Source organism: Dendrobates tinctorius, unplaced genomic scaffold (assembly GCF_039654945.1).
Source record: "Dendrobates tinctorius isolate UK_male_01 unplaced genomic scaffold, ASM3965494v1 ptg000007l, whole genome shotgun sequence".
Taxonomy (NCBI): domain Eukaryota; kingdom Metazoa; phylum Chordata; class Amphibia; order Anura; family Dendrobatidae; genus Dendrobates; species Dendrobates tinctorius.
Genome location: NW_027361675.1, coordinates 44,010,997 through 44,033,075, shown reverse-complemented (window position 1 = coordinate 44,033,075; position 22,079 = coordinate 44,010,997). Strand labels below are relative to the sequence as shown.

The 22,079-nt window shown below is 45.6% G+C and overlaps 1 protein-coding gene across 3 annotated transcripts in view; it reads right to left on the bottom strand.

The window, feature by feature from the left end:
• The window catches only part of LOC141088097 (ras GTPase-activating protein 4-like), a 255,740-nt gene that overhangs the window by 2,250 nt on the left and 231,411 nt on the right, over positions 1-22,079 (bottom strand). For all 3 annotated transcript variants that reach the window (XM_073574034.1, XM_073574043.1, XM_073574053.1), the window contains exon 20: positions 15,097-15,152. In XM_073574034.1, the coding sequence (XP_073430135.1) occupies positions 15,097-15,152 (56 nt within the window). The remainder of the gene's footprint in view (positions 1-15,096; positions 15,153-22,079) is intronic.

Sequence of the window (22,079 nt, the reverse complement as noted above, 5' to 3'; positions counted from 1 at the left end):
AGCTTTAACGATTTGCTTGGTCCGGTCCAAGAAGTCATCCAGAAACAGGACACGCAGCTCCGTCGTGCGATTTCTCCTCAGGAACGGCTACTGGTTACATTACGGTACGTATTATTGCAAAACCAATGCCTGCATAATTTTCTTTGTTGTGACATGTACTATTCCAAATCTGGCAGAATTATTGTTCTGCCATGTAGTTAACAAAAAGCTGCTTTTTTATGGCATGTAGTGAACAAAAGGCTGCAGATGTATTTTTATTAACTTTTTTTTTTAATTTATTGTTGGTGTTTTAAAAATCCATATACAGAAGTAATAATTTTTGTTTTTTCTTTGTTTCCCAGATTCCTGGCAACTGGAGAGACCCTCTCTTCACTCCACTTCCAGTACCGTATTGGAATCTCCACGTTGTCTAGAATTGTAGCGGACACCAGCCGGGCTTTGTGGAACGTTCTCTGTCCAGAATTCATGCCCCTGCCCACCGCAGAAAAGTGGTTGGAAATCGACGAAAAATTCTGGACAGTCTGCAATTTACCCAACTGTTTGGGAGCGGTGCACGGGAAACACATCCGGATCATCAAGCCAAAAAGAACTGGATCGGAGTACTACAACTATAAAAAGTACTTTTCTACTGTACTCATGGCCATTTCTGATGCAGACTGTATGTTTATTGCAGTGGACATTGGTGCATTTGGCCGTGGAAATGACTCCCAGGCCTTTAAGAACTCTGACATGGGCCGGAGATTGTATGGCAACCAATTTAATTTTCCCATGCCACGGCCTCTTCCCAACACTGAAGCCCTTTGTAATGGTTGGGGATGAGGCATTCCAGATGTGCCAAAACCTGCTCAAGCCCTACTCCAGCCGGGACTTGGACCACACCAAAAGAATTTTTAATTACAGGCTGACAAGGGCAAGAAGAACTGTTGAGTGTGCCTTTGGTATACTTGTATCCAGATGGCGCATTCTCGGCACAGCAATTAATCTGAAACTGGAAACAGTGGATGAGGTGGTGAAGGCCTGTGTGGTTCTACATAATTTTGTCATGACTAGAGAGCATCCGAACTTAGATTTTGATGATGTTGCTCCTAACCCATTGCCTGAATTTACTCAGCACCCTCTCAGGTCATCGGTTGAAGTTGGCCAAATGAGGGACCAATTTGCGGCCTACTTTAACTCAGATGTAGGCAGGGTGGATTGGCAAGAGAAAATGGTGTAAAAATTTTTTCTTGTTGGTGTGTTAATAAAACACTGTTTTGATACCTGTCCTGAGTGCATTATGTCTTTTTACACTCCCAATACTATTATCAACTCGCCAGGTGTACCAGTGAAATTATAATGCTATGTTTTTGTGCATCATGAATTTACTAGTACTCCAGACCAGGTAACTATACATACACACACAAGTTGTATGACCTTTATCATCTCTACAGTGTGTGTTCAATTAGCAGCAACGGTGGAGATAATACAACTAATTTGTGTCACATGGGCCGATTTTACAAATAGTGATTTGTGGATGCACTGGCATCCTTTACTTTTTATTACACCAAAACATGTGACTACCTGGTCCCGGGTCCACTTAGCCTCCATCCTTATATCTGGTAAGATATCGCTCTTTAACTTGGCGATATGATATTTATTTTTGCGCACTGGTTGTTATAATGGCTTCACAAATTGGTGTAGGAGCTCTCTAACCGGAGGATGGGGAATTAGCAGACACTGGTTATTTACCTGACTGTTGCTATATTTGTTCTCAAACCATATATATTGTCTTGCTATTTGATACTATGTGGCTGGGTGTTTTTCCCGGGTAATTCTGTCTTCTATCCTGTGGTGTCGTTTTACTCTGTGTTTGTACAATGAGATATATATGTAAACTAATAAAGATGTATTTTTACTATATTCACCCAGTTACTCTTATTTCCTCCTTGCATGCATATAAATATTATTTGTAGGATCACCACTGTGGCTTGAGTTTGAACGCACACTGGAGACATAATAGAGTTTATGCAACTTCTACAATACCCAGGCCTGGTGTCATGCTGAAGTGAGGACGCACAAACTAACGCATACTGACTTCACAAAGGTATCACACATGGGCAGGAGAATACACATATGATTTAAACTGCAGCATCGCTACAGTCTGCTTCAAATATATGGAGACTGAAGCAACGCTGCAGGTTAAAACTCATGTGTATTCACCTGCCCAGGTGTGATAGTTATGATACAAGGCCAGGGTATTGGTGAAGTAAATATAACATTTATTTTCACCAACAGGTCATCAGTTTATTCCACACACTTAATAGAGTATGTTGTTAATTACTAGGTATATCTACAATCCCCTTGCCTTGTCTCAAAAATAGTTAAATGATGATGTTAAAAAAAAAATAGGCAAGGTAACAATAGATATGCTTTGCACTCAACATCCTATGTCATATCATATGCCAGGGTTTCCAAAATCTAGTCGTCAAGGTCCACCAACAGATCATGTTTTAAGGATTTCCTTTTTTTTTTGGCTCAGGTGAAGCAGTTATCACTGGAGTAATGTAATTCCTTAAAACATGATCTGTTGGTTGGCCTTGAGGACTGGAGTTGGGGAACCCTGCTCGATTCAGTCTGTGCAATATTATAAGACTGAAGAGACTGGTGCTGAAAATACAAGTCACATAGATTTGTTTTTTTGACACCAGATATCTCCATTACTGGGACATGTTTCTTGTGTCAGTCTTGGAGATGTGTTGTCAAAAAAACAAATCTACGTATATGACTTGTATTTTCCAGAACCAGTCTCTACATTCTAATATTGCACAGACTGAATCAAGCAGGGTTCCCCAACTCCAGTCCTCAAGGGTCACCAACAGATCATGTTGTACGGAATTCCATTGCTCCGGTGATAACTGCTTCACATGAGCCAAAAAAAGGAATTCCTTACAACATGATCTGTTGGTGGACCTTGAGGACTGGAGTTGGGGAACCCTGCTCGATTCAGTCTGTACAATATTAGAAGAATGTAGAGACTGGTGTGGAAAATACAAGTCATATAGATTTGTTTTTTTTTTACACCACATAGCTCTAAGGCTGACACAAGAAACATGTGTCATTAATGGAGATATCTGGTGTCAAAAACACTAATCTATATGACTTGTATTTTCCACACTAGTTTCTACATTCTTCTAATATTGCACAGACTGAATCGAGCACGGTTCCCCAACTCCAGTCCTCAAGGTCCACCAACAGATCATGTTGTAAGGAATTCCATTGCTCCGGTGATAACTGCTTCACATGAGCCAAAAAAAAATGAATTCCTTACAACATGATCTGTTGGTGGACTGGAGTTGGGGAACCCTGCTCAATTCAGTCTGTGCAATATTAGAAGAATGTAGAGACTGGTGTGGAAAATACAAGTCATATAGATTTGTTTTTTGACAACACATATCTCCAAGACTGACACAAGAAACATGTCTCAGTAATGGAGATATCTGGTGTCAAAAACGCTAAGTGTACGGTGCTGTGTGTGTACGGCGCAGTGTGTGCAGTTTGCGATTGACACATTAATCAAACCAAATTTTTTGAAAGCAGAATTACCCATTTATTTAAAAAAAAAAAAAAAAAAATTATTATGAATTGCGTTTGGGGGAATACTGGGATACTTTGGGGGTGTGGAGAGACGATGAACGGCTGGAAGTTGAGGAAGGGGTTCTAGGAGAAGGGGTGACGAAAGTACTGGGGGAAGGCAGCCCAGGGATGGACATGGAGGACGGTTGAGACACATTAGGACGAGAGGGTGGATGGACAAACAAAGTTTTTTTTTTTTTTTTCCCTTTGGCGCAGGAGTATCCTGCTTGGACCGACTTCCACCATGTGACCGCCTTATATTGCTCGACCGCCTGGAGCTGGTGGACCGTGGCGTTGACCTGTAAAAGATGAAATGTGGGTCACCCCTCTGATGCTCTGCGGTGGCGGTGCTCCTAGAAGTGGCGGTGGCGATGCTCCTAGAAGGAGACAAAGTTGTGTCAGTGCTCCTAGAAGTGGCGACGGTGGAGGTGATACGAGGAGACAAACTCGTGTCGGTGCTCAAAGAAGTGGCGGTGATCCTTGGAGACAAAGTCGTGTCGGTGCTCCTACAAGGAGGATGCGTGTTGGTGATCCGAGCAGGAGAAGTTTTAGCGGGACTCCTAGGAGGAGAATTTGTGGCGGTGCTCCATTGATGAGGAGTGGTGGTGGTGCTCCTTTGATGAGGAGTGGTGGCGGTGCTCCTTTGATGAGGAGTGGTGGTGTCGGTGCTCCTTGAATGATGTTGAGTGGTGGTGTCGGTGCTCCTAGACGGAGAAATGGTGGCGGTGCTCTGAACAGAAGAATAGGTGTCGGTGGCCCAAGCAGGTTATATGGTGGCGGTGCTCCAAGCAGGTGGTGCTGTGGCAGTGGTGGTGCTCCATACAGGAGCAGCGCTTGCCATAGTGGTGGTGGCGGACAAGTGTCTCGTTGCTGAGATTTGAATCTCGTCTCCCGAGATCTCGGGACGACAGATCTCGTCCCGAGAAACCTGCGCATGAACCGTCCCCGGACCGGTGGCCATCTTCCCGGCGTCCATGTTCCCGGAGGCTACCGCAACATGGCAGCAGCCAGCAACGGATGTGCGGGAGCATCCGGGCTTCGAGGAAATGCCGGCGGAGCCCCCCCACGGAGCACAGAGAGCCGCTACCCCTGCACCGGAGCACAGCCCTCTGCCACCACCGCACCACAGAACCCCGCGGCACCGGCACCAGCCATGGACGGATGTAAGTATATTGCGACCATAAGACGCACCCCCCACTTTCCCCCAAAATTTTTTGGGAAAAAAGTGTGTCTTATGGTCCGAAAAATACGGTACTTACACACAAAAATGTAATGTGTTTGCCAAAAGAGATGAGGGAGACACGCCATATGTATTGAGGGAGGTGCTGTGGTCAGATGTGGCCAAAATGTAACTTTTTGGACAGATAAATGCTGTCTGGTGCCAAAGCAACGTAGGTCATCACCCCCAAAACATTATCCCCACACTGAAACATGGTGGCGGCAGCATCATGCTGTAAAGATGTTTTTTGGCAACAGGAACAGGTAAAATGGTCTGAGTTGAGGGGAAGATGGATGGTGTGAAATACAGGGATATTCTTGAGCAAAACCTGTTTCAGTCTGTTACTGGCTTGTCATTTGGGATTGAAGTTCACCAACAAGAAAATAACCCAAAACATACTCCTAAAGCAACACTCGAGTGGTTGAAGGGGAAACATGTAAATGTTTTGGAGTGGCCTAGTCAAAGCCCACACCATAATCCAATAGAGAATCTGTGGTTAGACTTGAAGATTGCTGTTCACTAGAGGAAATCATCCATCTTGAAAGAGCTGGAGCAGTTTTGCCTTGAGGAATGGGCACAAATCCCAGTGGCAAGATGGGGAAGTCGCATAGAAATTTATCCAAAGCAATTTGCAGCTGTAGTTTCCGCAAAAGGAGGCTCTACAAAGTACTGACTTTAGGGAGGTGAATAGCACACTGAAGTTTTCAGTTATTTTGTCCTATTGGTTGTTTTGTTCAGAATAAAAAGAAAATCAAATGTGCACAGTTGTAGGCCTGTTCTTTATATGAACTGATGCAAATTGAACAGCGAAATTCCAGGATTTGAGGAAGCAACACATGAAAAATGCCAAGAGGGTGAATACTTTTTAGAAGCCACTGTATATGTAAACTCATAAAGGAAGGTGTTAGGGACGGCGGAACGCACTAAATATTAAATGACAGAAAGTGCGTTCGCCACCCGGGGTCCACCGTGCAGAGGTGTTAAACTGCTGCTATATAATGGCAGACGTGCTATATGGCGGTAAAGCACACGCGGGTTACACGTCACCCGATGTGCGCTGGCGAGCTCTGTTAACCTCACAGACACGCCTAAGTTATAAACATAAATGCCGAGCCTGTTGACCTCACAGGTCTCAGCGGTGTGCACACACGGTATACGGTCACAGGACTAGGCCCAAGACTCAGGGTCAATGTCCGTCTAGACCTACCGTGCGTGCGGCGTTGCTACCGCGGACGCCAACAAGTGCTGCTGACTGCAGCGCGGCGACCGACTCAGCCGCCACACGACAATGCCCTAGAGGGGGCGCACTGTCGGACGCTAGTGCTGTAAGATGTGAACTGTGGCCTGTAGCGCGCCACTGACTGGCGCTGACTCTATGACTAAGTCCCTATCCACACACGTAATATCAGAGGGAGGGGATCTTAATGAGTCATTCGCAGGCACATGCATTCATCATCATTCACACAGATAGCAATTAGAGTCTATACTAGCGCATGGCCGAGCGGCCATGCGTGCCTTTTATAGCCGTGCGCTTCCGGGACCTTCCAGATCTCTGAGATGGACCAATCAGATCCGGAGAAGGACCTGAACACGTGACTCCCGATCTCCAATGAGAGATCGTCTTGTGAGCATGCCCAGTAGCGCGATGAGATGACAGCCTCTGGAGTGGCTTGCTGCAGGACAGCCTGCGTTGCTATTGCTGACTCAGAGGTGGCAGCAACAACCAGTCCTACAGAGCTGGTCTGAGCAGAGCATCTGGGACTCTGAGATTGCTGTGCAGGCTCCTGAGCGGTTGGTGGAAAATGGGAGACCACTGGATGCAAGGCTCTGGATTCCTGCTGTGCAGTTTCAGGAACCCAACGCCTAACATTACCGGCCCCCTCCCTCTGAGCCTTGCTACGCTCAAAAGCCACGATCAGAAGCAGGGCGTGGATGTTCTCCACTGGCTCCCATGTCCGTGCCTCTGGACCATGACCCTTCCAGTCCACCAAATAAAATTTTTTGCCACGCACAATCCTGCGTCCCACAACGCCGTTGACCTCAAACTCATCCGAAGACAAGTCTGATGTCCCAGCAGATGACTCGGAGAACCGTGCCATGTGAACAGGCTTGAGAAGGGACACGTGGAAGACGTCAGAGATGGCCAAGTGTGATGGAAGAGCCAGGCGGTAGCCCACCGAGCTGATCCGCTAGAGGACTTTGAAGGGACCAATGTATCGCGGCACGAACTTGGTGGACTCGGCCCGCAGCTTGATATTTCGAGCAGAGAGCCACACCAAGTCGCCGGGGGAAACGGTTGGAGCGGGGCGCCGATGTGTGTCGGCGGACACCCTCATTCTTTCTTTAGAGGCTCGAATAGCATCCTGGGTGCGATCCCAAATGTCGCGAGCCTCCACTGCCCAGTCTGCCACCCTGGAATCAGTGGAGGACACTGGCATTGGGACAGGGACGCACGGATGCTGGCCGTAATTAAGAAGGAATGGCGTCTGACCAGTGGAATCAGCCACTGCATTATTCAGGGCAAATTCAGCCAATGGTAGTAAAGATGCCTAGTCATCCTGCCTGGCAGAGACAAAATGTTGCAGGTACGTGACCAGAGTTTGGTTGGCTCTCTCAACCAACCAGTTCGTCTCGGGATGATAAGCGGAGGACAGATTTAGCTCAATTCTGAGTAGACTGCAGAGCTCCCTCCAAAACAGAGAAGCGAAATGGGGACCTCGGTCACTAACAATTTTGTCCGGCATGCCATGCAAACGGAATACATGTTTTATGAACAGTGTGTCAAGACCACAAGTGGAACGCAGCCGTGAGAGTGGCATCAGATGCACCATTTTAGAAAAATGGTCGATGACCACCCAGATGACCGTACTGCCACCACACTTGGGCAGGCCAACCACAAAATCCATGCCAACCATCTCCCATGGTCTGTCTGCCACAGGCAGAGGATACAGTAACCCAGCCGGCCTCTGTCTAGAGGACCTGTTCCGCGCACACGAGACGCATGCCTGTATGTATTCCTTCGTGTCCCGGGCAATGTGCGACCACCAATAAGACCTTGCCAGGAGTTCTGTGGTCTGCTTATTGCCGAAGTGAGCACCCACCCTAGACGCGTGTGGCCATGCGAGAACCTCTGGCCGTAGCTGAGGAGGGACAAAGGTCTTGCCCGGCAGCACTGACTCGAGAGCAACTGGGGCCACGGTCCTGAAACTCAGTAGGGAGAATTAGCCGAGGCTCAGCCTCCTCTTCCTCTGCTGAAACCACCGAGCGAGAGAGAGCATCCGCACGGATGTTCTCTCCAGACAGGTAGTGCAAGGTGAAGCGGAAGCAGGAGAAGAAGAGCGACCACCTAGCTTGACGAGAGTTCAAGCGCTGAGCCGTTTGTAAATAGACCAGGTTTTTATGGTCCGTATACACCTGGAAGGGAAACCGGGCTCCCTCCAGGAGATGTCTCCACTCGGAAAAGGCCAACTTCATTGCTAGCAGCTCCCTGTCCCCGATGGAGTAGTTGTTCTCCGCCGGTGAGAAGGTCTTTGAGAAGAAAAAACAGGGATGCTTCCGACCTTGAGCATCCTTCTGAAAAAGGACTGCTCCTGCACCAACGGAAGAAGCATCCACCTCTAGGATAAAAGGTTTATCCACATCGGGACGGTGTAAGATGGGAGCGCCGACAAAATGGGCCTTCAGAGACGAGAAGGCCTTGGAGACCTGTTCTGACCAAGCCTTGGGATTAGCTCCTTTTTTAGTGAGGGCAACCAGAGGAGCTACCAGTGTGGCGAAGTGGGGAATGAACTGGCGGTAATAGTTGAAGAACCCCAAAAAGCGCTGCACCGCTTTGAGTGAATGGGGCTCCTGTCAGTCCATTACCGCTTGCAATTTGGCAGGATCCATAGCCAACCCCTGGGTCGAGATGATGTAGCCCAGGAACGGCAAGGACTCCTGCTCAAACTGGCACTTCTCCAGCTTGGCGAAGAGAGAGTTTGCCCGTAGAAGGTCGAAGACCCTGCAGACGTCTCTCCGGTGGGAGGTCAAATCTGGCGAAAATATGAGGATGTCATCCAGATAGACCACCATCGAGGTAGAGAGCATGTCGTGGAAGACATCGTTAACAAAATCCTGGAAGACAGCAGGCGCATTACAGAGGCCGAAGGGCATGACCAGATATTCATAGTGGCCATCCCTGGTATTAAAGGCTGTCTTCCACTCGTCTCCTTCGCGAATGCGGATCAGGTTGTACGCCCCCCCGTAGATCTAATTTTGTAAAGATCCGGGCCCCTCGCAACCTGTCAAATAACTCAGAGATCAACGGAAGAGGGTACTTGTTTTTAACTGTTATGGCGTTGAGACCTCTGTAGTCAATGCAGTGACATAACTCTCCACTCTTCTGCACGAAGATGAACCCTGCACCAGCCGGTGACACTGACTTTCTGGTAAAACCTCTTGCCAGGTTCACCCGGATATATTGAGACATAGCCTCCATCTCGGGGAGTGATAGCGGATACACACAGCCTCTAGGAGGTTCCGTGGCTGGCAATAGATCTATCGTACAATCGTAAGGACGGTGCGGCGGAAGCGTCTCCGCAGATTTTTTAGAGAAGACGTCTGCGTACTGGTGGTATGGTTTGGGAAGCACGGAGAGATCCGCGGGCACTTCAGTGGAGGCTACCTGAACACTGCCCCTCAGGCACCTTCCCTCACAGTCCTTGCTCCAACCCAGTATTTTCCCCGAAGCCCAATCAATATGAGGGGAATGGCAACGGAGCCAGGGAACTCCGAGAAGCACCTGGTCGATGCCATCTGGCAAAATGAACAGGGACAAAATCTCACGGTGGGATGGTGAGATTGAGAGCCCGAGTGGTGCTGTCTGGTGGGTAACCTGAGATGGTAAAGGTGTACCACTAACCACCCTGATGGTCAAGGGTTGGGGCAGTAACATCAGCGGAATAGCATGCTTTTGGGTGAAGGACGAGGACATAAAGTTCCCTTCTGCCCCGGAATCCACGGTGACCTCTGCCTCCAAGGTGGAAGCTCCACTATCTAAGGTCCCACGGAATACCGGTTTGGGAGAGAAAGGTTTCATATCTGATAGACTCCCACCTACGACCACTGGACGTGATCGTTTTTTCAACCGCAGGGAACACGTGTTAGCCGAGTGACCAAACTGCCGGCACTGGTAACAACGTGCGGAGCTTCGCACCGGACGCGGCTTGGAACCGGTGCGAGACACCTCCATAGGTTCAGAAGGTATCCGCTCCTGAGCAGGAAATTTTAGCGGCTCGGAGAAGGTGGGAGCCAACATAACCCTTCGCCTGGATTGCGCATGCTCCAGCCCGCGCTCTGTAAACCGGAGATCAATGCGGGTGGAAATGGCAATCAACTCCTCCAGAGTTGTGGGGACCTCTCTGGTTGCTAGAGCATCCTTGACATGCTCCGCTAACCCTCTCCAAAACAGGGAGGAGTGTCTTATCAGGCCACTCCAGCTCAGAAGCCAAAGTCCGGAATCGGACGGCGTAATGGCTGACCGAGAGGGACCCCTGTGTTAGGGCTAATAGTTGGAGAGAGGTGTCGTGAGTGACCCGTGGTCCCAATAAGACCTGCTTAATGGATGTGAGAAACTGAGCGGCGCTCAGAACCACGGGGTCATCACGCTCCCACAATGGCGTAGCCCACTCTAACACCCTGCCCGACAGGAGAGAGACAATAAACCCCACCTTAGCCCGCTCTGTAGGGAACCAGGCGGCCAGTAGCTCATGCTGAATAGAGCACTGGCTCATGAATCCCCTACAGGTGGCGCTGTCACCCGAAAACTTGTCGGGCAGTGGGAGGCAGGATAATGTCAGTGCTGGTGTGAGCGTGGGCATACGTGAGACAGCCTCTGCGACTGCCTGAACAGCGGCCGCAGTAGCATTCGCAGCTGAGGTGGGAGTCTCGAGAGCCGCCAACCTGCCCTCCAGCTGCCGAATGTACTGTAATAGTTGCTGCTGATCTGCCATTACTAGCCAGACCCTGGCGCTAGTATAATGTTAGGGATGGCGGAACGCACTAAATATTAAACAGAAAGAGCGTTCGCTGCCCGGGGTCCACCGTGCAGAGGTGTTAAACTGCTGCTATATAATGGCAGACGCGCTATATGGCGGTATAGCACACACGGGTTATACGTCACCCGATGTGCGCTGGCGAGCTCTGTTAACCTCACAGAGACGCCTAAGTTATAAACATAAATGCCGAGCCTGTTGACCTCACAGGTCTCAGCAGTGTGCACACACGGTATACGGTCACAGGACTAGGCCAAGACTCAGGGTCAATGTCCGTCTAGACCCACCTTGCGTGCGGCGTCGCTACCGCGGACGCCAACAAGTGTTGCTGACTGCAGCGCGGCGACCGACTCAGCCGCCACACGACAATGCCCAAGAGGGGGCACACTGTCAGACGCTAGTGCTGTAAGATGTGAACTGTGGCCTGTAGCGCGCCACTGACTGGCGCTGACTCTATGACTAAGTCCCTATCCACACACGTAATATGAGGGAGGGGATCTTAATGAGTCATTCGCAGGCACATGCATTCATCATCATTCACACAGATAGCAATTAGAGTCTATACTAGCGCATGGCCGGGCGGCCATGCAGGCCTTTTATAAACCGTGCGCTTCCGGGACCTTCCAGATCTCTGAGATGGACCAATCAGATCCGGAGAAGGACCTGAGCACGTGACTCCCGATCTCCAATGAGAGATCGTCTCGTGAGTATGCCCAGTAGCGCGATGAGAGGACTTAGCCTCTGGAGTGGCTGGCTGCAGGACAGCCTGCGTTGCTATTGCTGACCCAGAGGTGGCAGCAACAAAGTCCTACAGAGCTGGTCTGAGCAGAGCATCTGGGACGCACAGATTGCTATGCAGGCTCCTGAGTGGTTGGTGGAGAATGGGAGACCGCTGGATGCAAGGCTCTGGATTCCTGCTGTGCAGTTGAAGGAACCTGATGCCTCACAGAAGGTCTGTCGATTGCTGGGTGAGAAAAGCTGAAGTCATTTTTTTTCCTGTTAAACAAAAAAGTATAGGCCGATTCATCATTCAAGTTTCTCCAGTTCTCTGATGTTATTTGCTCCTTTTTAGTGTCTTTAGTATTTGAGCCTTATTCTCTATAGGTTTTGCACCACTTTATAAGCTGTCCAGGGCTATAGCATTTTTTTTTTAATATGGGCCTATGAACTAATACGCAGGTAGTTGCTAACTACCTACCTGTTGTGCCCGGCGCTTGTCTCTGCTGGCTCACAATGTTCACTACTACTGGTGAATCAGTGACTTCCTGCGACGTCAAGTCAACAGAGCAACGGCTTCTCTTCCGCTCTGTTGATGGGGCGTGACTGCTGATGATAACTGAGGAAAGTCGGCTGTCAATCAGCATGACGTCGGCAGTCACACCCCATCGACAGAGTAGCCAGGAGGAAGAAGAGCTAATCTTTTTACGTGGAGCAGCTGAATCGCTGGCAGCAGCTGTCGGTGACTGTTTTGCGCCAGCCCCACATAGAAATGCCTGTTAGTTTTTTGTTTTATAGTAAAAAAAATAATTTAGGCCTGTTTCACACTTGCTTTTTTTTGCAGCGCGTTTTTCCCGCAAAAAAACGCATTGAAAAACGCATACAAAAGCATACAACTGCTGCGTTTTTTTCAAGCATTTTTATGAGCATGCATGAAAAAAACGCAGCGTTTTTAAGCGTTTGTATGCGTTTTTAGTGCGTTTTTACCGCGTTTGCGTTTTTTTCCAACATTAGGTGGCCACTCACACTAACCCAAACCATGACTTTACTAACCCTAACCCTGACCCTAACCCTGACCCTAACCCTAACCCTTAACCAAACCATACTTAACCCTAACCCTGACCCTAACCCTGACCCTAACCCTTAACCAAACCATACTTAACCTTAACCCTAACCCTGACCCTAACCCTGACCATAACCCTTAACCAAACCATACTTAACCTTAACCCTAACCCTGACCCTAACCCTTAACCAAACCATACTTAACCTTAACCCTAACCCTGACCCTAACCCTTAACCAAACCATACTTAACCCTAACCCTGACCCTAACCCTTAACCAAACCATACTTAACCTTAACCCTAACCCTGACCCTGACCCTAACCCTAACCCTTAACCAAACCATACTTAACCCTAACCCTGACCCTAACCCTTAACCAAACCATACTTAACCTTAACCCTAACCCTAACCCTGACCCTAACCCTGACCCTAACCCTTAACCAAACCATACTTAACCCTAACCCTGACCCTAACCCTGACCCTAACCCTTAACCAAACCATACTTAACCCTAACCCTGACCCTAACCCTGACCCTAACCCTAACCCTTAACCAAACCATACTTAACCCTAACCCTGACCCTAACCCTAACCCTGACCCTAACCCTAAACCCCCTTAACTAACCCTAACTTTACCCAAACCCCTAAATTCCATTGTCTAAACTAATGGTAAAAAAAAAAACGCATGTGCAAAAAAACGCATACATAAGCATGCCAATGCGCACATATGCTCACCATAGACTTATAATGGGTGTCTTGCTGTAAAAAAACGCATTGCGCGCGCATGCGTTTTTTTGAGGCAAATCGGACGCACAAAAAATGCAACAAGTTGCATTTTGTGCGCCCGAGCGCATACCGCAAAAAAACGCATGCGCGGTAAAACGCGTACAAACGCATGTGTATGCGCACATAAGCGCATCCCATGCAAAGTATAGGAAAAAAAAACGCATGCGCTATTTAGCGCTAAATTACCGCGAAAAAAAACGCAAATGTGAAACCAGCCTAAGTCCTCCATAACATTTTTAAGTTTTTTTTGTCCCTCAACAAGTTTGCTTATCCAGAAGTTTTAGACAGATGGATGAAATGGGACTTTTATCAATTGTTGAATTTTATGGCACATCTCATTCCAACATTTTGGCACAAAAAATTTCAAAGCATAACATAAAACAAGAATAAAAAGAAAAGTGACTTGAATAAAATGCAAATGATGAATTGGTCCCATAGAGTAAAAAAGAAAACCATATATATATATATCCCTAAGCTCAACCATTACGCCTTCATTATCTGCACGCATATAGGTAGCATGAAAAACTGACAGAGCCAGATCCTTTTTGCTTTGTCTTTATTGATGGGTTTGGGGTCCGACGCTCGTCATTCTAAACAGTTTATGAACAAGACAATATTATTGTACAGGTGTCACCAGGTCAGAAGTGGTTAATTCCTGCTGCACCCCTTAGTTTTTAGCTTATTTATTTTTTAAAAATCTCACATACGGGTTCAGAGATATGGACCTGTTTAGTGCTAGTTTTTATGGTGTTAACCAAGGGGCCATGGCTCACGGGATTCTCTGGGGGCTACTGTGTGTTATTATGCTGTTAGCCACGTCCCCTTGTAAAGACCATAAAACAAAAAACAGAATAATCTGAGGAGCAATTGGGAAAAAAATCTAAGCAAAAACTGTACCACTTTTGACCTGGTGGAAGGTCGTCTTCAACCCTTTCCCGACATCTGCCGTACGTGAGCGGTGCAAGTCTGGAGCAAGTATATAGTACAAGCAATTGGATGATCACAGGCACAAGTCCCCTCATGGGAATGACAAATACAGAAAAAAAAAAGTTTTAGAAGATATATAAAAAAATAAATTCTGATTTGAATCACACACCTTTTCCCACATTACCAATAAGAGCATTACAAAAATACACATATGTTGTATCACTGCATTCATAAAAGTCCAATCTATCAAAATTATTCAACAGATCGGTAAGCCCCGTAAACAGAAACAAATACAATCTTCAAAATTACATTTTTTTGGCTGTAGCAATGCTGCAAAACGACAACATATGGTGTGATCAAGATGTATCCCAAATCGATAAATTTGCAGTCACTCTGCGCGGTGAGGATTCGCCGGTTTCGGAGTTGGGACCAGCGGGTACGTATGAGTTATACATACTCCCGGCCATAACCAAACTAGTGGGCATGGCCTCGCTCAATATAAGTGTATGGAGTATATAATATGGTAAAATGAAGTGTCATTCAAAAGTACAACTCCGTCTCACAAAAAAACAATCCTTTTTACATTTATGTGCACAAAAAAAAAATATGGCTCTTGGAAGTAAGAGAGAAATAAATGAAAGCACAAGAATGAAAGTTAGCCTCGGTAAGAAGGCGTTAAACAGGACATAAGATCTGTGAATACTGCTGGTGAAATCCCATGGCCAACCTTAAATAAAAGCACATTACCTGATAGGTGAGATTTGCGGCTGTTATCATGTTTTGTAAGTTCCAAGTGCTTTTCCCTGCAGATATAACAATGTTTATTGTAATATTATGCCTATCATTAGATAAAGGTTTGTTCGGGATTGTTTTTCTCTTTGTTTTATTTCTGAACAGCGCAGTCACACACCATAGGAAACACTGGACCACTGTCCATGATCACGTTTTCAATGCAATCAGACAACCAAAAGTCACCATCCTGACCAGATGTAGAATATTCAAAAAGAAAATAGTGGTTTCCAGCTCCAATAAAAACACTATTTATTTAAAAATCTTTAAAATGTCAATTCCATGGAAGGAAAGGAGGTAAGTAAAAATTTGAAGGACAAATGCAACAATAAATGTTTTTATTGGAACTGGAAACCACTGCTTTTTCTTTATCTACATGTCAGTGGGGTTTATGGTCGCATTGTTCAAGCAACATATATAGGGTACCTACCCCTTTTGTGTTGGGTCTTCCCTGGCTGACTAAGCATAATCGAGTCATAGGCTAACAGGCGAGAGAGATAATTAATTGGATTGATTTTTGCAAGTATAATTGCCTAGGTTCTATTATCGCTATTGTCTCTACTAAAAACATTCTATCTTTTCTGTCTGATTTTGAGGGAATATTCTTGGAGAAGGAGTGTCTGGAACTGCCTCCCCATCGTGTATATGATTGTCCTATGAACTTGCTTCCGGGTGCAAAGTTTCCCAAGACCAGATTATACAATCTGTCAGGTCCTGAGAGACACACCATGAATGACTATATCTCTGAGGGTCTTTCCAAGGGACATATTAGACCCTTATCTTTGTCTGTAGTAGCTGGATTCTTCATTAAGAAGAAAGATGGGGGCCTGCGTCCCTGTTTAGACTTCCATGAGTTAAATCGGATTACTATCCGGGACCCATATCCCCTACCACTCATTCCTGATTTGTTCAGATTATTGGGGCAAAATGGTTCTCCAAGTTGGATCTCAGGGCAGCTTATAATCTGATTAGGATAAAGGAGGGGGATGAGTGGAAGACCGCTTTTAACACCCCAGAAGGGTATTATGAAAATCTTTTCATGCCTTTTAGCTTGACTAATGATTCCGCCGTGTTCAAACATTTCGTTTATGACATCTTCCGTCACCTCGTGGGTAGATTTGTAGAAGTGTATCTTGATGATATTTTGATCTACTTGCCCGATCCCAATTCTCATCAGGTACATGTCAGGCAGGTGTTACAGGTTCTACAAGATAATAAACTGTATGCCAAGTTGGAGAAGTGTGTATTCGCTGGACAAGAGATTCATTTCTTAGGTTTCCTAGTGTCAGCTGCAGGTTTCTTTATGGATCCTGGTAAGGTCCAAGCGGTTCTGGAATGGGACCTCCCAGAAAATCTGAAGGCATTACAACGCTTTTTGGGGTTTGCAAATTATTATTGGAAATTTATCATAAACTTCTCATCCATTGTCAAACCTCTCCCTGACATAACTAGGAAAGGTACGGACTTCTTGAGGTGGTCCAACTACGGGCAGCAGGCATTTTTTTCCGGGGGCGGAAGAAGCTGGCGGCAAAATGCGCGTCGGGGTGAGGGGACACCAGGAGATATACAGCCACAGGTACATACCTCCTTTATCTCTTGTATATATCCAATTACCGATGCATTCACTGATTGATTTATTTATACAGCATTTGTGCTGATCAATTTGTGAGGTCTGTCAGTACCTAGTAAGCTTTGTTTACATATGTATGGCTCATATAATATATGCAGCACACCTTTTGGGATCGCAGTTCATTATAGCCATTGTACTAGGAGATTATTCTTATTAGGATCCCAGGTCTGTTAGTTGTGTTAGCATGGGTGGTCAGGAGCTGGAATCTCCAGGAGTGGACCCTCTGGACCGTGGCACCGAGGGGCTCTGGGCGAGCTGCCAGGTGGAACCAACCCCTATACAGGGACCGTTAGGAGCAGGCCCAGGGGTTCGAGTACCATGGTAGCCGGTACCGAGAGGGGCGGCTCAGGATGGACTGGAGTAGGACAGTGGGATTGAAGTATAGATGACAGAACAGGGCTGGCAAACAGGAAACAGGAATGGAGTAAGACTAGACTGGAACGTGGAGGAACTGAAGTGTAGATGACAGGACAGAGTTGGAACACAGGAGACAGGAATAAAGTAGGACGGCAGGACTGGAACAAGATGGAACAGAAACACCGGAGGCTGGACTGGAGTAGGACGGCAGGACTGGAACAGGACGGAACAGGAACACCGGAGGCAGGACTTGAGTAGGACAGCAGGACTGGAGCAGGATGGATCAGGAACACCGGAGGCAGGACTAGAGTAAACAGGAACACTGGAGCAGGACTAAGAATAACTGTTAGCGAACATGGAAGACAGGTTGCGAGGCTGCTGCAGGAAACACTGAGGATGGCCCGAGAGACTGTAGAGAGCACAGGAGGAAGCAGGGCCCAGTGTGCAAGGTAACACAACGATATACCTTTTAAAATTGATCATTATTGTGGGATCTTTTCTTTTACCCTCCATTTGAATATGGGGGACTAATTGTTACATTTATGTGAAGTGCCCTATTCATTTTTTGGACCCCCTTTTTGTTGATACATTGACTGAAAGAAGCTATGAAGTAGGCAATAGGAAACTTTTGACCATTAAGTTGGCATTTGAGGAGAAGCGCCATTTTTTGGAGGGGACAGTTCACCCGGTCACAGTCATCTCTGATCACAAAAACTTAATGTACATTGAATCTGCTAAACATCTTAACCCCAAGGCAAGCTAGATGGTCTTTTGTGTTCACTTACAGTCCTGGGATTAAGAATGTCAAAGTGGATGCTTTGTCTCAGAGTTTCCTTGGGGTTGGGAGTACTGATGATGCTGTTCCTATTTTACAAGAAGGGGTGGTCGTCACCGCATTGTGTTCTGAATTTGATGGTGAGTTATTGAAGGCTCAGGGAGACGCCCCTGCTGGTCCTTCAGGGAAATTGTTTCTACCTGTACATCTGTGTCTTAAAATTTTAGAGGCACATCATAACTTGACTTTGGCTGGTAGTAAGGTGACCCTGGACCTCCTTCCTCGTCGTTTTTAGTGGCCAAGGTTGCACAAGGATGTAGTTGACTTTGTGTCCTCATGTAGTGTCTGTGTGCATGCCAAAATCCCGCATACTCGTCCGTCTGGGGCTCTTTTACCATTAACCATTCCTGATCGTCCATGGACTCATTTTTCCAATGGGGCACTTTATTGCTTTACCTGCTCTTGTTAACGCCAAGACACTGGCTCAGGTGTTTGTCACTGACATTGTGAAGCTTCACGGCGTTCCCTCCGGGGGACCCAATTTGTATCTAAATTTGGAGGATGTTTTTTTTACCCATTTAGGGATGCATCTATCCTTTTTCTTGGCGTACCTTAGATGTATTATGTCAGATAATCAGGAGGATTGGCCTTCACTTTTACCAATAACAAATAAAAGTACCACTCTGAGCGATATAGCATGCAAACATGAAATATATGAAATTTGCATTATGTTGTTGCATTATATGGGCGGCACGGTGGCTCAGTGATTAGCGCTGCAGCGCTGAGGTCCTGGGTTCGAATCCCACCAAGGACAACATCTGCAAGGAGTTTGTATGTTCTCCCCGTGTTTGCGTGGGTTTCCTCCGGGTACTCCGGTTTCCTCCCACATTCTAAAGACATACTGATAGGGAATTTATATTGTGAGCCCCATCGGGGACAGTGATGATAATATGTGCAAACTGTAAAGCGCTGCGGAATATGTTAGCGCTATATAAAAATAAAGATTATTTATTATTATTATTTATGTTGTTGGGAACCTCCTCTAAGGCTAAGAGAGGATTCACATTAGGCAGGTTCCCCTCAACGAGAATCGCCTTATTGTGGCTTCCGGGTAAACATGTATTGGCCAATTTATGCGCTAAGTGTTCACAATTTTTCAAATTTTCAAGAGCAGTATTGCAATTCAAATTTCATATATTTCATGTTTGCATGCTATAGCACTACAGAGTGCTACTTTATTTGTTTATTATATATGGAGATGGCTACTTTTAGTAAGCACCTGATTTCTGTCTTGAACTGACGGTCAGTCTTTTGATATTCTTTTTTACCATTGGCTGAGTTTGCTTTAAGCAATCGTCGTAGCAAGTCCACTGGTAAGTCACCATTTTTGGGCGCAAATGGCTTCCATTCACAGTTCTGTACCTTAAGTAAAGATGAGTTTTTGGGAGTTCATGGGGAGGAACAATTTTCTTCTTTGCTCTCATCTGTGTGAGAAGGGGTTCAGAATAATTTAAAGATCATCGAGGACTAATACAAATGTATGGCTGATAAGAAACGATTCAAATAATGCTATTTGAGAGAACAGCGTAAATAGGGTCTTATCCAACGTAAAGCAAATTGATATAATCAAATTCTACTCACCAGATGGAGCTTTTGATAAAGCATATAAAGTTATCTGCTGCAGCAGATCCACGGGTCAGCAAGTGACCATGCTGTAGATGAATGAACGGGTTAATGTGGATATAATCTGTGCTGCTGAATAATTGTAGGTCCAGACATATATCACATAAAGAATGATGGTTTATTCAACGTGTTTCAAAGTCTAAGCGACTTCATCAGGAAATACCACATGAATACAGAGTCAGAACAAGGATACTGTCATGTATATACAGAATTTCATATAACGGCACCAATGGGATCACCTGACAAAAGAAAATCAAAACAAGTTTGTATCTTTGAAGTATTGATTTTCTTTTTTTCTTTTTTCACCTTTGCACAATGGAATGTGAAAATTTGGTTAATACCATGAAATTTTAATGTTTAAATATTTATTTTACTCACATATACATCAATTCACAAACACGTCATGTGCTGTATCAGTGAACTCTGACACTGTTTGTCAGGTGATCCCATTGGTGCCGTTATATGAAATTCTGTATATATATAAGACAGTATCCTTGTTCTGACACTGTATTCGTGTGATATTTCCTGATGACGAAGTCGCTTAGACTTTGAAACGCGTTGAATAATCCACCATTCTTTATGTGATATACGTCTGGACCTACAATTATTCAGCAGCGCAGATTATATCAACATTAACCCATTCATTGATAAGAAACGATTGTCAGGTTCAGATCTAGGATTGAATGATTTAGTATAGCTATCTACTAAAAATATTAAATTGAAAGTTCCTTCTTGGAAATTATTGGTTTATTAGTTATTATATAGTGAACGCTGTAATCAACCATGTAGCTTTTCATCTGAAGCCTCCTCTGACTCTCCATATCCATGTTTTCCATAGGTCTTTGCTCAAAAAAATAGTTGTGTCTGTAGAACTGTCAGCTTTACAACCACCACAAGATATTATTGATGGCAATTTAAAATTTAAAGTGGCGAAAGTCATTGATTCCACCACTCTGTACAGTACCTGTTACATTGGAAGGGCTATGGTCTGAAGGACAGGATCTAAGGTTAATTCCAGTAGGTTGATACGATGCAGTCCTTTCATTTGGCCCATCCGGATAAACCCGGCCCCAAGGGTCCTGTGATCCCTCGTAGAAGGGGGGGGGACACTGTCATGAGTGGGTCACGTCCTCCTGGGAGATCTGGGGTCAGAAAATCTCTACGTATTGTAAATCGCACATATTTCATTTAGTATGCATGTTTGTGTTTCAAATTAAAGGGATTTACTTTCCTTTGGTGCTGAAGAGGTAATGGCCCTTTTTATGCTGATTAGAAACTTGCAGCTCCATCTCACACCTGTTCCAGACCTAGTTATTTCCTCTCCCTATAAAATCTGGCCAGAACTTATCTTCCTCGCCAGTGATAGATTTACTTCCTAGCTCCTTGGAGATCGTTGTTGCTGCTGGAGATTGTTGCATGCTGTTTTTGGGTGTATGCTTTCTTCATTGTCCTATTACCATTTGGTTTGTACTTTCCTACCCTTCCCTATATACAGGTGCTTCTCACAAAATTAGAATATCATCAAAAAGTTAGTTAATTTATTTCAGTTCTTCAATGCAAAAAGTGAAACTCCTATATTACATAGAGTTATTACAAACAAAGTGATCTATTTCAAGTGTTTATTTCTGTTAATGTTGATGAATATGACTTACAGTCAATGAAAAAACCAAAGGTAATTATCTTAGTAAACTAGAATAATTAACAAAAACCTGCAAATGCTTCCTAAGCCGTTAAAAAGATTCCTTTGTCTGTTTCAGTAGGCTCTACAATCATGGGGAAGACTGCTGACTTCACAGATGTCCAGAAGGTAGTGAATGACACACTACACAAGGAGAGTAAACCACAAAAGGTAATTGCTAAAGAACCTGGCTGTTCACAGAGTGCTGTATCCAAGCATATTAATGGAAAGTTGAGTGGAAGGAAAGAGTGTGGTAGAAAAAGGTGCACAAGCAACCGGGATAACCGCAGCCTTGAAAGGATTGTTAAGAAAAGGCCATTCTAAAATTTGGGGGAGATTCACAAGGAGTGGACTGCTGCTGGAGTCATTTCTTCAAGAGCCATCACACACAGACGTATCCAGGACGTGGGCTACAAGTGTCACATTCCTTGTGTCAAGACACTCATGACCAATAGACAATGCCAGAAGTGTCTTACATGTCTTACAAATTAAAGTAAATTTTGCATTTCATTTGGAAATCAAGGTTCCAGAGTCTGGAGGAAGAGTGGACAGGCACACAATCTAAGCTGCTTGAGGTCTAGTGTGAAGTTTCCACAATCCATGATGATTTGGGGAGCCATGTCATCTGCTGGTGTAGGTCCACTGTGTTTTGTCAAGACCAGTCAGCACAGCCATCTGCCAAGAAATTTTAGCGCACTTCATGCTGCCCTCTACGGACAAGCTTTTTGGAGATGGAAATTTCATTCTCCAGCAGGACTTGGCACCTGTCCACACTGCCAAAAGTACCAATACCTGGTTTAAAAACAACAGTATCACTG